Source organism: Artemia franciscana, chromosome 16 (genome assembly GCF_032884065.1).
Source record: "Artemia franciscana chromosome 16, ASM3288406v1, whole genome shotgun sequence".
NCBI classification, from domain to species: domain Eukaryota; kingdom Metazoa; phylum Arthropoda; class Branchiopoda; order Anostraca; family Artemiidae; genus Artemia; species Artemia franciscana.
The window spans coordinates 17,619,358-17,637,560 of NC_088878.1; the positions used below are offsets into that span (position 1 = coordinate 17,619,358).

An 18,203-nucleotide genomic window follows, 5' to 3' on the forward strand; every position below is an offset into this window, starting at 1 on the left:
AGTCCGAGATACGTGACTGACATAACTGGAACGGATCCGCTCTCTTCGGGGGGGATGGGGGAAGTAGGATTAATTCTGAAAAAGTTTAAAAATGAGGTATTTTTAACTTACGAAGGAGTGATCGGATCTTATTGAAATTTGATGTTTGGAAGGATATCATTTTTCAGAGCTCTTATTTTAAATCCCGACCGGATCCGATGGAGAGGAAGCTGGGGGGGGGACCTAAAATCTTGGAAAACGCTTATAGTATAGGGATTAAATAATGACGAAGACCATACTGCCTTTTCATAATACAACAACAAAAGAGAGAATAATGAGGATTTTTTTCCCAAGACAGTGAACCAACAAAACCTATTTGAATATTTCGGCCCTATATCTAAGGGCCGTCTTCAGCAAAGAAAATAAAAAAACAATAAAACACTTACAGTAAAAGTTCTCAGTTAAAAATCCATTCTTTTAAAAATAGCCTTGGCATCATTACTTCTTAACGAAAAGTTCAGCCAAGACTATGTGATAAAAGCTAACATTTTACAAGATAAAAAGGTTCATTCATTTCACTAACTGTATTTATTAAAAATTGGAATGATTTCTTATTGCGATATTTGCCTTCTCTGCAGCTAATCTGATAGTTCTTTTGGAATTGGGCTTGTTTTTGTTCGTTCCTATTTTTGTTTTATTTTGAATTAGATTATTTTCTATAATTAATTTTGTGTACATAGGGTTGAGTGTGTATTCACCCAAGTCTCTATTTAGGGTTGTATTATTATTTAAGTTTCGTTTGATTTCGATTGCCTCGCGGACAGTGTTTTTGATTCCTAGGTCATTGCTAATTAAAATTGTTTCATCAAATAGAACATAATGGTTTGGATTTTCAAAAATATGATTACTTAAAGCTGAATCGAAAGATATGGAGTTATTTTTAGATTTTAATGCTTTTTCAATACTTTCTTTGTGTTGCTGTAATGTTGTTCCTAAATTTTGGTGGGTTCGACCAATGTAATAATTTCCACAACTACATGGTATTTGGTACACCCCTCGTAGACGAGTAACTGGGGTTTTATCCTTACCAGAATTGACAAGATTCATTATACATAAATTGCTTGTGAATACAACACGTAAATTATTCTTTAAACAAACTTTTTTCAGTTTTGAAGTAATTTTCGGAATAGAGACTTGGGTGAATACACACTCAACCCTGTGTACACAAAATTAATTATAGAAAATACTCTAATTCAAAATAAAACAAAAATAGGAACGAACAAAACAAGCCCAATTCCAAAAGAACTATCAGATTAGCTGCAGAGAAGGCAAATATCGCAATAAGAAATGATTCCAATTTTTAATAAATACAGTTAGTGAAATGAATGAACCTTTTTATCTTGTAAAATGTTTGCTTTTATCTCACAGTCTTGGCTGAACTTTTCGTTAAGAAGTAATGATGCCAAGGCTATTTTAAAAAAAAGGATTTTTAACTGAGAACTTTTATTGTAAGTGTTTTATTGTTTTTTATTTTCTTTGCTGAAGACGGCCCTTAGATATAGGGCCGAAATATTCAAACAGGTTTTGTTGGTTCACTGTCTTGGGAAAAAAGTCCTCATTATTCTCTCTTTTGTTGTTGTAGTATAGAGATTAGGATGAAACTTGGTGGGAAAAATAAACACAAGTCCTAGGATCGGGATTGGCATAACCGGAACGGATGTGCTTTCTTTAGGAAAGTGGGGGGGGGTTAATTTTAAAAATTTATAAAAAATGGGGTATTTTTAATTTACGAAAGAGTGATCGTATCTTAATGAAATTTCATATTTAGAAGGACCTCGAAACTCAGATATCTTATTTTAAATCCCGACCGGATCCAGGGTCATTAGGGGGGAGGGACCGGAAATCTTGGAAAACGCTTAAAGCGGAGAAATCAGGATGAAACTTGGTGGAAAGAATAAGCACAAGTCCGAGGTAGGTGACTGACATAACCGGACAGGATCCCCTCTCTTTGGTGTAGTTGGGGGGGGAGTAATTCGGAAAACTTAGAAAAAATGAGGTATTTGTAACTTACGAACGGACGATCAGATTATAAAAAAATTTGATATCTAGAAGGATATTGTGCTTTAGAACTCTCATTTTAAATCCCAACCATATCCGGTGACACTGAAGGGAGTTGGAGGGGGAAACCGGAATTCTTGGAAAACGTGAAATTCGAGGTATCTTACGAATGGGTGATCGGATCTTAATGAAACTTGATGTATAGAAGAATATTATGTCTCAGATGCTCCATTTTCAATTCGAACCGGATCCAGGGACATAGAGGATTGGAGGGGGGAAACAGAAATCTCGGAAACCGGAAATCTTGGAAAACGCTTAGAGTGGAGAGATCAGGATGAAACTTGATGGGAAGAATAAGCACAAGCTATAGATGCGAGATTGACATAATTGGTACGGATCCGTTCTCTTTGGGGGAGCTGGGGGTTGTTAATTTGGAAAAATTTGAAAATTGAGGTGTTTTTAACTTCAGAATGTATGACCGGTTCTTAATGAAATTTGATAGTTAGAAGGAACTCATGTCTCAGAGCTCTTCTTTCAAATCCCGTCCAGATCTGTTGACATTTTGGGGAGTTGGAGGGGGAAACCGGAAATCTTGGAAAACGCTTATAAATGTCGTAGATACCTAATTGACGCAACCGGACTGGATCCGCTCTCTTTGGGGGAATTAGGTGGTGGGGTTCAGTGCTTTGGCGAGTTTAGTGCTTCTGGACGTACTAAGACGATGAAGATTGGTAGGCGTGTCAGGGAGCTGCTCAAATAAGCTTGATAAAGTTATTTTCCCCAATTCGACTATCTGGGGGATGAAGGGAGAGGAAAAATTGAAAAAATTGAGGTATTTTTAAGGTACGAGTGGGCGATCGGATCCTAATGAATTTTGATAGTTAGAAGGACCTCGTGACTCAGAGCTCTTATTTTAAATCCCGACCGGCATTAAGCCTCTGATTTTCCTTTTAAAGCAATCTATTGATTCTTAGAATTTTGCTAGAGCTCATACCATATGAACTCTTGGCTCTTGGCTCTTCCGACCTCGTCACAAATGACGTATGAGCTCTTAGCTCTTGTTATATTTGAGGGAGGCTGTCACTTCCTCCCCCCATCTCTTTTACTTTTGTGTAGCTAAACCTATTAATGTAATTTTAATGTGTGTTACACTTCAGTATTTCTGCAAGAATAGGGAAGCTATCGTCCAAGAGTAGCCACATTGCAAACTTAGTTCACTCTTTCTATTTCTATCTGCAAGTTGAGTTGAAGTTAGAAAAATGGACATGAAAGTGCGCTTTTTGAGGCTTCACTTGCCCCTATCTCCTTCCCACCCGTAAAAGATCAGCTTTCCATTCTCCACAATAGCTGACGTGCCATTGATTTCTACTGTATACAATTTCACGAAAACTCAATTTAATTGACTCAGTTAAATGAAGTTTTGAAGTAATTGTCTATATTAACCATTTGTCTTTGGCCTGCGTTTATCTTTAAAAAAAAAAAAATGCGCTGTCATGTAGCGTTATGGCATATTAAGCTTTGAAGCTCAATATATAGTTTTTCAATATTTATAAACCATTGATCTATCTTAGAATTTTTCAGTGGATAGCATTTTTGCCCTCTTTAGACCAAAGTTGTTGTTTTGCTCTATGAAATAGCAGAAAATGTTACTTTGCTTTTATTACTTAAAAAAGGCGCTAGTACTTTCTTATTCCTTCCGAATTGGCCCTCTTCCAATATCCTAAGATCATTGGTTTGATACGATCAAACCCTTAAAAAAAAGGTAACACGTATCTTGATTACCCTTCTCAAAGTTTAAAAAAAATATACAATTTTCGTCTTTCTGTAGACAGAGGTTTAAAACCTCTGCAGTGAGGTTCTCCTATATACTGAATATGATGGTCTTATTTTCATCAAGAACAATTCCCTTTGTGGGGGCACTTTTCCCTTTTTGGAAAATTAGGCGTAATTATCAGCCTCGTTAATTTGCTGCTTAATCTTAAACTTACTGAATTTTCCATATTTGGAATCATCAAAACAATTCTTTTGACGTTCATACTGTTGTCAAAGCTTCTTTGTTTTGAGTCTTAATTGCCATTAGCACGAGTCGTTTTATGCTTACCCTGTACCAGTAAGTATCATGAAACGAAACATTATGATTAAACGTATCGTAAACAAAAACATGTTCAACATCCGACCACCATAACATAGTACATGATGTCCTTTGCAAAAACTAAAATCAAGGCTCTTAAAGAATTTTCTCAGACTTCTGACCTATCTAGATCGTTTTTTATGCGAGAATATCGAAGAATACCAATTTTCCCAAAAAAATATGGAGCTGTTTTCGAGAAAAAATTCACAATTATTGCTTACATATAAAGATAGTATAAATAATTGATGTTCCGGGAACTCAACAATCTTATTTATGCTATGCAAGACACCATATAAGAAAAGGCATATATGATGTCATGAGAAATACTTATATGATGTACTTACATAGTACATGACGTTATTTGCAAAAATCAAAATTAAGGTTCTTAGCGAATTTTCTGGGACTTTTGCTCTATCTAAATTGTTTATTTTGTCCGAGAATATCCCTAGATAAATTTTTCTCCGAAAAAATATGGAGCCATTCTGAACAACATACATAAATGCACAATTATTGCTAACTTATAACGGTAATATATATATATATATATATATATATATATATATATATATATATATATATATATATATATATATATATATATATATATATATATATATATATATATATATATATATATATATATATATATATATATATATATATATATATATATACTAGCTGTTGGGGTGGCGCTTCGCGCCACCCCAACACCTAGTTGGTGGGGGCGCTTCGCGCCCCCCCCAAGCCCCCCCGCGTGCGTAAGTCATTACGCGCCATTGTAGTTGTGTCCCTATGTCCCAACTGTGAATATAGATATATATATATATACTAGTATATATATATATATATATATATATATATATATATATATATATATATATATATATATCTATATATATAAAAATAAGTTGTCTGTCTGTGGATGTGTGGATGGATGTGTGGATGGATGTGTCAGGTGACGTCACCTGAAAAAACTGGATTAGGTGACGTCAAAACTGAAAAAACTAAAAAAAGGCAAAAACTACAAAAAAAAACTAAAAACTAATAAAAAAAATAAAAAAGCTAAAAAACTAAAAAAACTATAAAGGTAAAAACCAATAAAAAACTAAAAAAAAAACTGAAAAAACTAAAAAAAGGCAAAAACTACAAAAAAAAACTAAAAACTAATAAAAAAAGTAAAAAAGCTAAAAAACTAAAAAAACTAAAAAAACTAAAAAAAGGTAAAAAAATAAAAAAAATAAAAAATAAAAAAAAACTAAAAAAAGGAAAAAACTGAAAAATAAGCTAAAATAAAGGTAAAAACCAATAAAAAACTAAAAAAAAAAAAGGAAAAAACTAATAAATGACGACACTCAAAGAGAAAGCGACCAGGACAAAAGGAATGATCGATTAGCAATCAACAAAGCACCGGGACACAGGGAGTATAAATGACGACCAGGACATAAGTAAAAAAAAAAAAACTATCTATATATATAAAAATAAGTTGTCTGTGGATCTGTGGATCGTGGATCAGGTGACGTCACCTGAAAAAACTGGATCAGGTGACGTCAAAACTGAAAAAACTAAAAAAAGGCAAAAACTACAAAAAAAACTAAAAACTAATAAAAAAAATAAAAAAGCTAAAAAACTAAAAAAACTAAAAAAAGGCAAAAACTACAAAAAAAACAAAAAACTAATAAAAAAGCTAAAAAACTAAAAAAACTAAAAAAAAGGCAAAAACTACAAAAAAACTAAAAACTAATAAAAAAAATAAAAAAGCTAAAAAACTAAAAAAACTAAAAAAAGGTAAAAAACTAAAAAATAAATAACGACCGGGACACAGGGACACAACTACAACGGGGACACCGGGGGAAACAGGGGGATATAAATGACGACCGGGACAAAAAAACTAAAAAGAAATAAAAACTAAAAACTAATAAAAAAAACTAAAAAATCTAAAAATCTAAATAAGCTAAAAAAGAAAAAAAAGGAAAAAAATAAAGGAGAAAAACAAAACTAAAAAACGAATGTATATACAGACCGGGACACCGGGATACAAATGATGACCGGGACCCGGGACACAGGGAATATAAATGACGACCGGGACACAGGGACACAACTACAACGGGGACACCGGGGGAAACAGGGGGATAACCTGACAATCTATTTATATGCAAAGACAATGGGACAGCAAAGAATGTTGTATATTCGCAAGTTTATATAACATAGGGACACAACTACAATGGCGCGTAACTATTATGGCGCGTAACGACTTACGCGCGCGGGGGGGCTTGGGGGGGGCGCGAAGCGCCCCCACCAACTAGGTGTTGGGGTGGCGCGAAGCGCCACCCCAACAGCTAGTATATATATATATATATATATATATATGTTTTTAACTACGTAAAACTTGCGAATATACAACATTCTTTGCTGTCCCATTGTCTGTGCATATAAATAGATTGTCAGGTTTACCGACTCTTGAACATGCAACATATAATGGTCCATGGGAAAACAATCCGTATTCAGATCTATACCTCATGATTCTAATGATTGCCCTTGAGCTTTGTTGATGGTGATTGCTAATCGACGATTCCCTGTGTCGCCGTCGTCATTTATATATCCCCGTGTGCCCCCCGGTGTCCCGGTCGTCATTTATATTCCATGTGTTCCGGTCGTCATTTATGTCCCGGTGTCCCAGTCTGTGAATTCTCTTTGAGGGTCCCGGGCGTCATTGATATTCCTTGTGTCCCGGTGTCCCGGTCGTCATTCGTGTCCCGGTGTCCCAGTCTGTATATACATTCGTTTTTGAATTGGTCTTTTTTTTAGGTTTTAGTTTTCTGCCTTTTTTTTAGTTTTTTTTAGTTATACCTCATGATTCTAATGATTGCCCTTGAGCTTTGTTGATGGTGATTGCTAATCGAACATTCTCTGTGTCCCCATCGTTATTTATATATCCCCCTGTGCCCCCCAGCGTCCCCGTTGTAGTTGTGTCCCTGTGTCCCGGTCGTCATTTATATTCCCTGTGTCCCGGTCGTCATTTGTATTCCGGTGTCCCAGTCTGTATATACATTCGTTTTTGAAATGGTAAATGATGAAATAAATTTTTGTATTTTTCCCCTTTTTTTCTTTTTAGTTTTTTTTGGTTTTTACATTTTTTTAGTTTTTTTAGTTTTTTTTTCTTTTTTCTTTTTAGTTTTTTTTTATTTTTATTTTTTTAGTTTTGTTTTTCTCCTTTATTTTTCTTTTTGTTTCCTTTTTTTAGTTTTTTAACATGACGTCAGCCGACACAGAAACATGACGTCACCTGATCCACAGACAGACAGACAGACAACTTATTTTTATATATATAGATATATATATATATATATATATATATATATATATATATATATATATATATATATATATATATATATATATATATATATATATATATATATATATATATATATATATATAATTATCATTTTTGGCTTTGAACAATTTTCTGGCTTTACTTTCAGGGCATTACTTTAAAATTAACTGAAGATAACCGATGTATTGTTGCCCGGATTATGCACGGTGGTATGATTCATCGACAAGCAACTTTACATGTTGGCGACGAAATACGAGAAATCAATGGACAGCCGGTTGCACATCAAAGTGTAGAGGCCTTGCAGAAAATGCTGGTAAATTTTTAGCTTTTTGGGGTATTTTGGTTTTTGGGGTTTTTGGGCATTTGCAACTCAGAATTTGTTTTTCTTTATTGTTATATGAATGGCTTGACCTAGCTAAATTGAGGATTATGTTCTGAAGTTGGGACGATCTGATTTTCATTTGGTCCTAGATAGATGGCCCTTATGGATGATGTTTGGCATTTTGTCATCCTTCGTCTACACAACATGTCCTAGACTTCTCAGCCTTTCTCTCAATATAGCCATAAAAAGTAAGATAGAACCAAATTTTTCGTACAGCTCATTGTTCGTAATGTGCTCAGTCACGCGGGTATCCAAACTTTTACGTAGACAATTCCTCTAGAAACAATCTAACAAATCCTCCTTCGTTTTCTGAAGCTACCACGTTTCAGAATGATACTGGACCAATATCATTACTGCACCTTCCAATATTCTAATCTTTGTTCACAGACTTATCTACGTATTCTTCCAAACTTTTTTCAACTGTGAAAAAACACTTGGGGCTTGGCTATTCCCCTTTTCACGTCTTCTCTAAAGCCACCATCTTCACTAATAATACTGCGTAGGTAAGTAAATATATTTACTAAATCGATCTTCTCGTTATCAAACATTGCCCCTTCACCTTTATTAATTCCCATTCTTAGAGATTTAGTCTTCTTAAAATTAATTTTCAAGCATACTCTTGCAACATGAACTTTCAACAGTTCTAAAAATAATTTATTTTGTTTACATTTTTGGCTAGGGCACTTAGATCATTTGCATAATCTGAGTGAAGGAGAGTTTTACCTTCCTATTCCATTTCTTGCTCTTTCATAGCTTTTGCAGTGTCTCTTACGATAAGGTTTATCAAAATGATCCGTATGAATGGGAATAGAACACAACCCTGCTTAACCCCTTAATCAATGCGAAACCCGCTACTAGCCTCATTTCCCACCTTAACCATAGCAATATTGTTCTTTCACATAGCACTAAGCTGTTTAATGTATTTTTTTAGTATACCATACAAGGATAGAATCTTCTCCAAAGCTCTTCTTATGGCTGAGTCAAACGCTTCTCTACAACCTACAAAACTGAGGACTAAATAGGTCTGGTGTTTCTGGCGACTCTAGGCTATTAACCTAAGAGATTAATATTTGATTGGGGTGGTAGGCGATTATAAAAGAATATCTTTTGCATATCATTGCATGTTATTAACTCATATTTCAAACAGACCATCTTTATCAACCAGGAACGTACTTTGGGGGGGGGGCTGAGGCCTTAATCTTTGGAAATCGTAAGTTTTCCGGATTTCTGGGCACTTCGTATTCAAATTTTCAAAAATATTTTTTTTTAATATTGCCCCTCTCCCCGTCCCCAATAAAAAACCTGACTACGCTCCTTTTATCAACATTCTTTGATTGCGTCAGTAATTTTCAAGTGAACTCGTAATTAAGTTAACGGTCGTTTAAACCTCCTTTCAAGATTTCCGTTTTTTCTTCTTTTTTTTTAACCGGTTCGATCGTTTTCTACCATGATGTGAACTAATTGACTCCAAGTGCAAAAGCGGAAGAAATGTAATTGTTCATGGGTATTGTTTGTGATTCCTTTGCTCATTATGGAAAGTTTGGAGACTTATCCAGATTTCCACTACTCAACTGCGATAATAAAGTAGTAAAATCTATAAAGTGAAGATAGGTCCCATCCGAGGTCGAACTTGACACATTCAGTTTCAACTTTGGTTCTTTGTAAGATCATAGTAAACTATAAGAATGATTGATATGATTTGTTGTGAAAGCAAATAATAAATTTCAGAGTCATTCAAAATTGCTGAAATATGTTGGTTATTGCACGATTTAGAATTTGTTCAAGAAGACCCTTAAACAAGCATAGAATTTCATATATGCTTGGTCAGTGCTTATCCAGGACTAAAAAAGCGTCAATATCAATTGTAGTTGCAAATCTTCCACCCTTGAATGTTATATTTCAGGCAAGTTATTGGTATTCAATCAAAAGGTTATTTTAATGTTATCGAAGTTGCACATTCGTTTTTTTCCTTTGGGCTATATCACGTAATGTCTTCGAATCGCTCTTTGGATTATTTAAAGAAATCAAGCTTATAACACATTTGTGAAATTTGAGTTCTGTCGGGGTGCTGGAACTAGATTAAAGATTTTCTTCTACAGTTGAAAGAATTTGTCTTTAGCTCTAAATTTATACGGAAAAATGTCATATCTTATGTTAATATTTCTAATATTTTGCAAAGAACAGTCATTTGGAATTGCACATTTTGGAAGGGTTTCATGTGGTTTTGTGTTGCGGTCAGCTAAAGGGCCTAATTGTCGACTGTACACTAATGTATTTTTTTTCCTTTTTTGAGAACATGAACAAAGCTCAGAACATGAGTTTTGGCTCCAAATTAGATCTCAATTATGCATTCGAAAGTCTGCTTAACATACCTACCTTTCTATCTAGTGCGTGTCTGTAACTTCATAGGAAACCAATATCTCATCTCATGGGTAGCCCTATGATATCTCAATGAGTAGCCCTATTCTCGATGTTACGGGTTCCAACTTTGCATTGACTTTTTTTTTCCTTTTGTAAAAATTGAAATATTAAGTGTAGTTCTTTCTTAGCAACAGCTGCGCTTATAGAGCAAAAACTCGATATGTCGATTTACGCCTGGAGTTGGATGAAGAATTGGGTGAAAGGGAAGGGTGAATCTTTTCTCTTTTTAAATGAGTGTTTCCAAAGTTATAGTTTTGGGAAGTCTACCTTGTTTTGTTTCATAGCTGAGATTGAGTTGGAACTTTCCGGGACGGTTTTCTTGGAGAGTGGGAAGAGGTTGTGTTGGATGGTGGAAGTTTTTGTTTGACCCTCATAGACCTGTATACGCTACATTTCTCCTTTTTACGTCTGTCGTCCCACAGGCTTCTGTGGTTCAGTCTAGCTTTTTATTTTTTTCTCTGGAAAACTTCTTTTAAGGATTGTTTTTTAATTAATCAGCATAAAAAGCCAATTTTTTTTATGTATCTGTTGATATCAAAATCTCGTTTTTAGTGTTTCGGTTACTATTGGGCCATTCAAATTTAAACTATTTAATTTTATTCAGCTGTCGTAAATCTTAAAATCAATTTTCAATAATCATACTTTGTACAGGTTTTATATGCTAATGGTACAAGACCTGTTATTTATACCTGTTGCTTTTAATTCTGCAAATCGATAAGTAATAGAGCAGATGTGAATATTTAGCACAGCTTTATTCAATGAATAACATTATGTACTGCAGCTGTCCACATCTTTTTTTTTCTCGAGAACCAGTTATGAAGGTTCTTACTTCTCACGTGACCCTTCGAAATTTTCCAATAAATTCAACCTTCTGTCATTTTCATCTATTGGATATGATAGTATAGTTTATAAAACAGGGCTGCGGTGAAAATTACACTCTTTAAGGCAGGAATATAATTTGTAGTCCATCAATACAGACAAATTTATTATATTTAGGAAATTATGTAGTTCACATTAAATGCACTGTCAAATAATAATTAAATCTTTCTAGTCTCTTAGAAAAACAAGATCAAATAAAAACCATAATTTGCACTTCCCTGAAAACAATTCTTTTTTCAAGTTTTATGTTTTTATTTCTCATAATATCGAAAAAAAAATCAACATCATAACCAAGATTACAGAAAAAAAAAACAAATGAATGCGAATCCTCAGTTTAATATATATACTGACATTTATTCCCAAGAACCTTAATAATATTGGATTTATTAAAGTTTAAAAAGAGAAACATTTAAAACATATATTGTGCTCAGTAAAGTTTTGAGTTTGACTCGGTTATTTGTTGTAATTTCTGTTCGTTATGCGTATAATTTATATATGCACTAGCTATTTTTTCAAAGCAATGCTCTGCGAAAGTTAAGTTTTGATTTTAAGAGTTGGGTTTAAGGGAGTGGTAAGGGTAGCCCTCCACACATTTAGGGTACCTCTAGGAAATCTATTGAAAGATCAGAAATTAAATTTAAAAAAGAAAACTATTTGCGAACGAGAGTAAAGAACGATATCAAAACTTAAAAAATGAACAAAATTAATTCTCATGTTAGGGTGCTACCTCCTCGCCAGGTCCTTTGAATTTTGCCCTAAAGTTTAACTGTTTGTCCTATTTCTTTAAGAAGGACTGCTCAAGTTCAAGGACCGTTGAATTGGAATAAGAAGAATATTCAGCACAATATAGTGTAAGAAGCAGGGGTTGAGAGAGGACAGTCCTCCTCATATGGAATAATTTCTACTCACTTTAAATTTTAGTTTTGGTTTTTGCTTTCACTTGAAATAATCTTTATTTATTTTTTGTTTAATCATTCTAAAAACACACAAATAGGAATATTTCAGGCGGAAAACGATTATAAGGATTATTAAAGACAAAAAAAAGTAAGATTAAATGTTTAAGAAACAAGAGCCAAGAGCTCATATGGCACTTGTGACGAGGTTAGAAGAGCAAAGAGCTTCTATTTCATGACGATATCTCCACTGTAAGCGTTTTCCAAGATTTGCCGTTTCCCCCTCCAGCTCCCCTCCGATGTCACCGGATCCGGTCGGGATTTATAGTAAGAGCTCTGGAGACACGAGGTCGTTCTAAATATCAAATCAAACAGTTCGTGGTAACGAACTGTAGCAAAGAGCGACCCGACTCAATAGTAACCAAAACTCTAAAAAATAGCATTTTGATACCAAAAGTTACATCCGAAGAATCGAATTTTAATGCGATTATAAATATATAAGTTTCATCAAGATTAGTCTTACCTATCAAAAGTTACGAGCCTGAGAAAATTTGCCTCATTTTAGAAAATAGGGGGAAACACCCTCTAAAAGTTGTACAATCTTAATTGTACAAATGGTGATGGTGTCGAAAATCACACCGTCAGATTCAGCGTATCAGAGAACCCTATCGTAGAAGTTTCAAGCTCCTATCTACAAAAATGTGGAATTTCGCATTTTTTTTTATCAGAAGACAGATCACAGATGGGTGTTTATTTGTTTTTGTTTTTTTGTTTGTTTTTTCCCCAGGGGTGATCGTGTCGACTCAGTGGTCCTAGAATGTCGCGAGAGGGCTCATTATAACGGAATTTAAAAGTTCTAGTGCTCTTTTTAAGTTACCAAAAAAATTGGAGGGCACTTAAGCTCCATCCCACGCTAATTTTTCCCCCAAAGTCATCGGATCAAAATTCTGAGATTTTATTCACCATTTTATTCACCATAGTCGAAAAACTTAGTAACTATGCGTTTGGGGACGACTTACATCCCCACAGTCCCCTTGGGAGGGGCTGCAAGTTGCTAACTTTGACCTGTGTTTACATATAGTAATGGTTATTGGGAAGTGTACAGACGTTTTCAGGGGGATTTTCTTGGTTTGGGGGGGGAAAGTTACGAGGGAGGATCTTTCCATGGAGGAATTTTTCACGGGGGAAGAGAATTTCAGTGATGGGGGCGCAGGATTTTCTAGTATTATTTAAAAAAACAATGACAAAATAAATATGAAAGTTTTTTCCACTGAAAGTAAGGAGCAGGAAAAAACTTAAAACGAACAGAAATTATTACGCATATGAGGGGTTTACCTCCTCGTAATACCTCGCTCTTTACGCTAAAGTATTTTTAGTAATTTCAGCTAATTATTCTACGGCCTTTGTGATTCATGGGTTATTCTCAAGGAATTGGGACAAAGTTTAAGTTTTTGTGTAAAGAACGAGGTATTGACGAGGGGGGGGTGAACCCCCTCATATACGCAATAAAAACATACAGATATAGATTTTCGTTGCGTAAGTTAATTCGTTAATTACGCATATTTTTTACAAATGAAAACGTTCATAAAAAATTAAAAGTTCTAGTTGCCTTTTTAAGTAATAAAAAAATTGGAGGGCAACCAGGTCTCCTCCCTCGCTCCTTTTTTTCTTAAAATCTTCCGATTAAAACTATGTGAAAGCCATTTAGCCAAAAAAAGAAATTAGAATGCAAATTTCGTTTTAATTATTTATGTGCGGAGAGTCAAGATCAAAACATGCATTAATTCAAAAGCGTCCAGAAATTAAATAAAAAAAATAAGTTTTTTAACTGAAAGTAAAGAGCGACGTTAAAATTTAAAACGAACAGAATCTACTCGTATATGAAAGGGGCTTTTCCTCCTCAACGCCCCTCTCTTTACGCTAAAGTTTTCTACTGTTTTAAAAAGTAGAGTTAAGAGAAAGAGTCAAACTTTAGCGTAAAGAGCGGGGCGTTGAGGAGGTCCTGACACGCCTACAAACTTTCAGCGTCCTAGCTTATCTGGAAGTGCCCAAACTAGCAAAAGCGGGACCGACAGACAGACCGACAGAAACTGCGATGGCTATATGTCACTTGGTATTTACTAAGTGCCATAAAAACCTCTTTATCTCCAAACGTACTAAAAAGTAGAGTTTTTTTCTTGGTACTTGAAAAAGTTGAAATTTAATAAGACTCGGAATGGATGCATTAGGCGGCCATGACATAAAAATTGTTCATGAATAATTATTAACATTATGAGTGTCTTATGGATGCATATCCAGTCTTAAAATTACAATTTTTCGTGGTAGCAACAACAACCAAAAAATAATTCTAGTATAACTCTGCAAAAGTTTAAGTATTGATTCAAACAGTGGTTGATTTTAGCAATTATTTTTTAATTAAGCTTTTTTTTGTTACTACCATCTATGATTACTTCGACTTTTCATATCCCTCAAATCCTGAACCTCAAGTAATATTTTTATATCATGTCGCTGTTTTCTATCATGGAAAGTCGAGAATATGACTGTGGAGTCATCCTAGAGCTGAGACTTTGACTACTGTGCTTTCATGTCCCACAACCTAAGAATGAAGTTCCCCTGAGCCTTTGACCCAATTTCGATTTATTTTTCCTCAGTGCTTTGTCAATATCTTCTACCAAAAGTCCAAAACAATTGATGTTTCTGACATTTTCTTTCCATCGTAGTAAATAAATAAGATAGCCAGAAAGATTTCGTTTTCTCGTTGTTATTCTCTTCGTCTGAAACTTCGAATCCACTGATTTTTTGGCTTTGTCTATCCTAGTTTAAGAATCTCAACTTGTCCTTTCTCTCTTGATTGAAAAAGGTTCCTCTTTTGATCGTGACCTCGTTATAAAAAGTTGGACATTAAAAAGATTAATCTTTTGACGGTATTACATGAAGAAAGATTTTTTTAGGAAATAGAGTGGGGTTCAAACTTGTGATATACGAAAATAACCCAGGGCAAAATACATGATATAAAGCCTCAAAAGCCGCATATTATAATACTTTTTGTAGTGACTGAAAACACAGATAGTGTAGAGTGATTAAAGATTTGGACGTCTGTGGTCTCTCAAAAGAAAACAAAATCCCGGAGAAACAAAAATTGATTCATATTTTGAAGAGTTACGTAAAAAATAGCCTTCTTAAGAAGTATAGTGCGAGATTCGGGCTTAAAATATAAAGAATTTACCCAAAAGAAATAGTAGGATGCAAAATTTGAAAGTTTCCTTTTATATTTTGCTACATTCTGTGCTTTACTGAAAACACGAGATGTTTTGAAAATTTGAACTTCTCTAGTCTTTCAAAAAAAAAAAAGTTCGAAGAAACATTATCAGACATGTAGGCTATGATGGAGTTTTCTAGTTTCCTCCAAAATGTCGAGGTTTTTACGATTCTTCCACAATTGTCTATTTTTATTCTAAGAGTTTTCTTGGGTTTTGTGTTGTCCTCCAATGAATATGTTTGGTAGCGTGATCATGATAAAGGAACACGTCAAATTTGTCCAAGTCTTGTTTTGTTGTTTAGGATTAGATAATTGAATTGATTGTTTGTATTCCACTTTGTGCCCTGAGTAATTGCTGTGCGTCTCAAGTTAAAATCTCGCTCTCACTTCTTTGAGTAAGTTTTTATCTAATTTCTGTTTATTCTTTCACAATTTGGAAAAGAGCATTGAATCGATTACCTTCTCTCGCATATAGTTTAGTTAACTTAGTGAACTTAGTATCTTTAGTTAACTTGGGAGAGGTTACCTGTATGATTTTGAAATAGTAATGCAGAAGCTATGAAGTTTCAGACAAATGACATTTTATAATTTTTTTTACGACCCTAAAAAACTTTTACTGTAAGAAACTTTTTTATATGTATTGAACTCAATAGTTGTTACTCAGTAGAAAATGCTGGTAGTGGAAACTGGCTTGTCTGTTTAATGTTTCATTAACAATTAGGTGAGGATAAAGTTTGTCAGTAATTTTAAAACAAATACAGTTTGGAGAAAATGATATTCTTTCAACACCACAAGTCCGACAACGTACTCACAAAACTCAAAGAACATATTGGACCAGGCAATAGCCACATTTGAGTAAAAATGACGTAAAACGATGTCAAATAGCCAACTAAAAACAGAAGTAAAAATAATATTGTAAGGTATTATTGGATTGATAACTTGGTTTTTGCCAACACTGGCTCTTTTAAAAGCGAGATATTCGTCGAAAAAAGTTGGGTTGTATTTGTCCGAATTTGTATGCTAGGGTTTTAAACATACTGGTCTGGTGATCCAGTATAGTACTCTTCAACTGTAACCATTTCTATTAGTTCTTGCCTTAGTAACACCGCTATTTGCCCCTTTCCAAGTCTTGTCACAGAGGTGTGGAATTTACGATCATATTTTGAATGAAATCATTTGCTACCTGCGATTATCCATCCAATGCTATTTTCTGCGGAAAAACGCAGATAGTCAGGAGTTATTCCCAGGTTTAGATACCATTTTCGTCAAATATTAGCTTTTGGATCTGAAAGTCGCACACAAGGGTTTTTCTTTGCGAGAAATTCAGTTTCAAACATTTGATTTGTTCAACCCCTTCTTTTTTAGCTTTTCACCCACTTTTTAGAAGTACGCAATTCATTTCTCTCTTGTAAAAATTTAAGGATACGACTTGCGAAAATAATTTTTATCTTTTTCTCAATCAAGATGGCACTATGTTTTATTCACTGTAAAAGTTTCCCCAGAGCTCAGTTTTGGAATATCACTTCATATAAGTCGTATATTGTTCTTCTTCTAGAGAAACACTCATTTTTGCCACTCTTAAACTGCCACCTACCGCAACCAGTTCCTTTATTGACAAGATTTACAGAAATGGAGAATTACTTTCGTACCATCACCTGCTCAAGTTTTTTTATTTGGTTTGTAATGGAAAAGAAAGCAAAAAGAAAATATTATAAGTATCCATCAGTTCATAATCTTTTAAAAGGAGTGGCTGTATCTCCATAGGCCAAGAAACCAAGGAGCCGAAAATTAGCATATGAATAAACATACAAAATACGCTAATCCTTAATTTGATTGAGCTCTATTCATTGCTAAAAAATAATTAATTGTGGCCAAAGTTGTATCACTACTTCCCGCAATCAAAAATTTTGTGACATAAGCTTACTGAACTTAAGATTTTCTATCAAATGAATATTTGCTCAGATTTTTCTTCTTCTTTTTTTTTTTTTTTTCTTTCACTTAGTTGTAGCAAAAAAAAGCGAGTGTAAACCTGGAGTCCAAAAAGGGAGGGCTCTTAAAAATCGTTAATTCAAGAGGTCGATGAGCTGATGATAAGCAAACAAGCACCTCAAACTCTAAAGTTAGACAATTCAACATTTGATTCTTTAACTGGGATTTCCTTACCTAGTTCTAACATTCACAGTAGTTTTATGGTGGCTGTAAAAATTGGGATGAAAAACCTACAACAGTAGCTTTTTTTCAACCGGATTTGCATCGCAAATGTTTGTTGCTAAACTTGCTAAGCACTTAAGTCCTCCCATGCCGGCTGGCAAATAAGGCAACAACGGTGCCTCTCCAGGGCTAGAGACCTTCAAGGGTTTTTTCAAGATTTTGTATACGTTTTCAGATTTCTTTAATGAATCTGCACCGAACACAAGAGGATAAGATAAAACAGAAAACACCTTTTCTAAAATCTTATTTCTCAGGTTCTCTTTTTGTTTGGGCCCTTGTGTCGCTTTTTACTAGATCACAGCTACAGCCACAACCACCAAAAGTGATATAGGGATTCTGGTAAATGTAAATTGGTCGTGAAAAAATATTCATACTTTAGCAATGACAATGTTGTATTGAATGTATCAAATGTAAATGCCGAGTGTGAAAAACATTCATATTTTGATAGTGACCGTTGTATGGATGTTACTAATTCGAAACTGACCTTTTGTGGCCTTTTAGTATTTTGTGGCTTTAAAATCCTAGCTTGTCTAGGATTTTGATTACCGCGTCATATTGAGGAAATTAGATCATTGCTATGGTTACGGTAGTTTCCCCTTGGATTATGCTTTGTTATGAGTTTTGCAATGCCAAGCTTGTTTCAAGTTTATTTGATG

General features: G+C 34.3%; 1 protein-coding gene across 1 annotated transcript in view; it reads left to right on the plus strand.

Annotated features, from left to right (window-relative positions):
* LOC136037154 (peripheral plasma membrane protein CASK-like) overlaps nucleotides 1–18,203 on the plus strand; it is a gene marked incomplete in the record, with an annotated part of 194,786 nt that overhangs the window by 94,504 nt on the left and 82,079 nt on the right. The window contains 1 exon segment of the mRNA XM_065719673.1: nucleotides 7,651–7,815. Within this exon segment, the coding sequence (XP_065575745.1) occupies nucleotides 7,651–7,815 (165 nt within the window).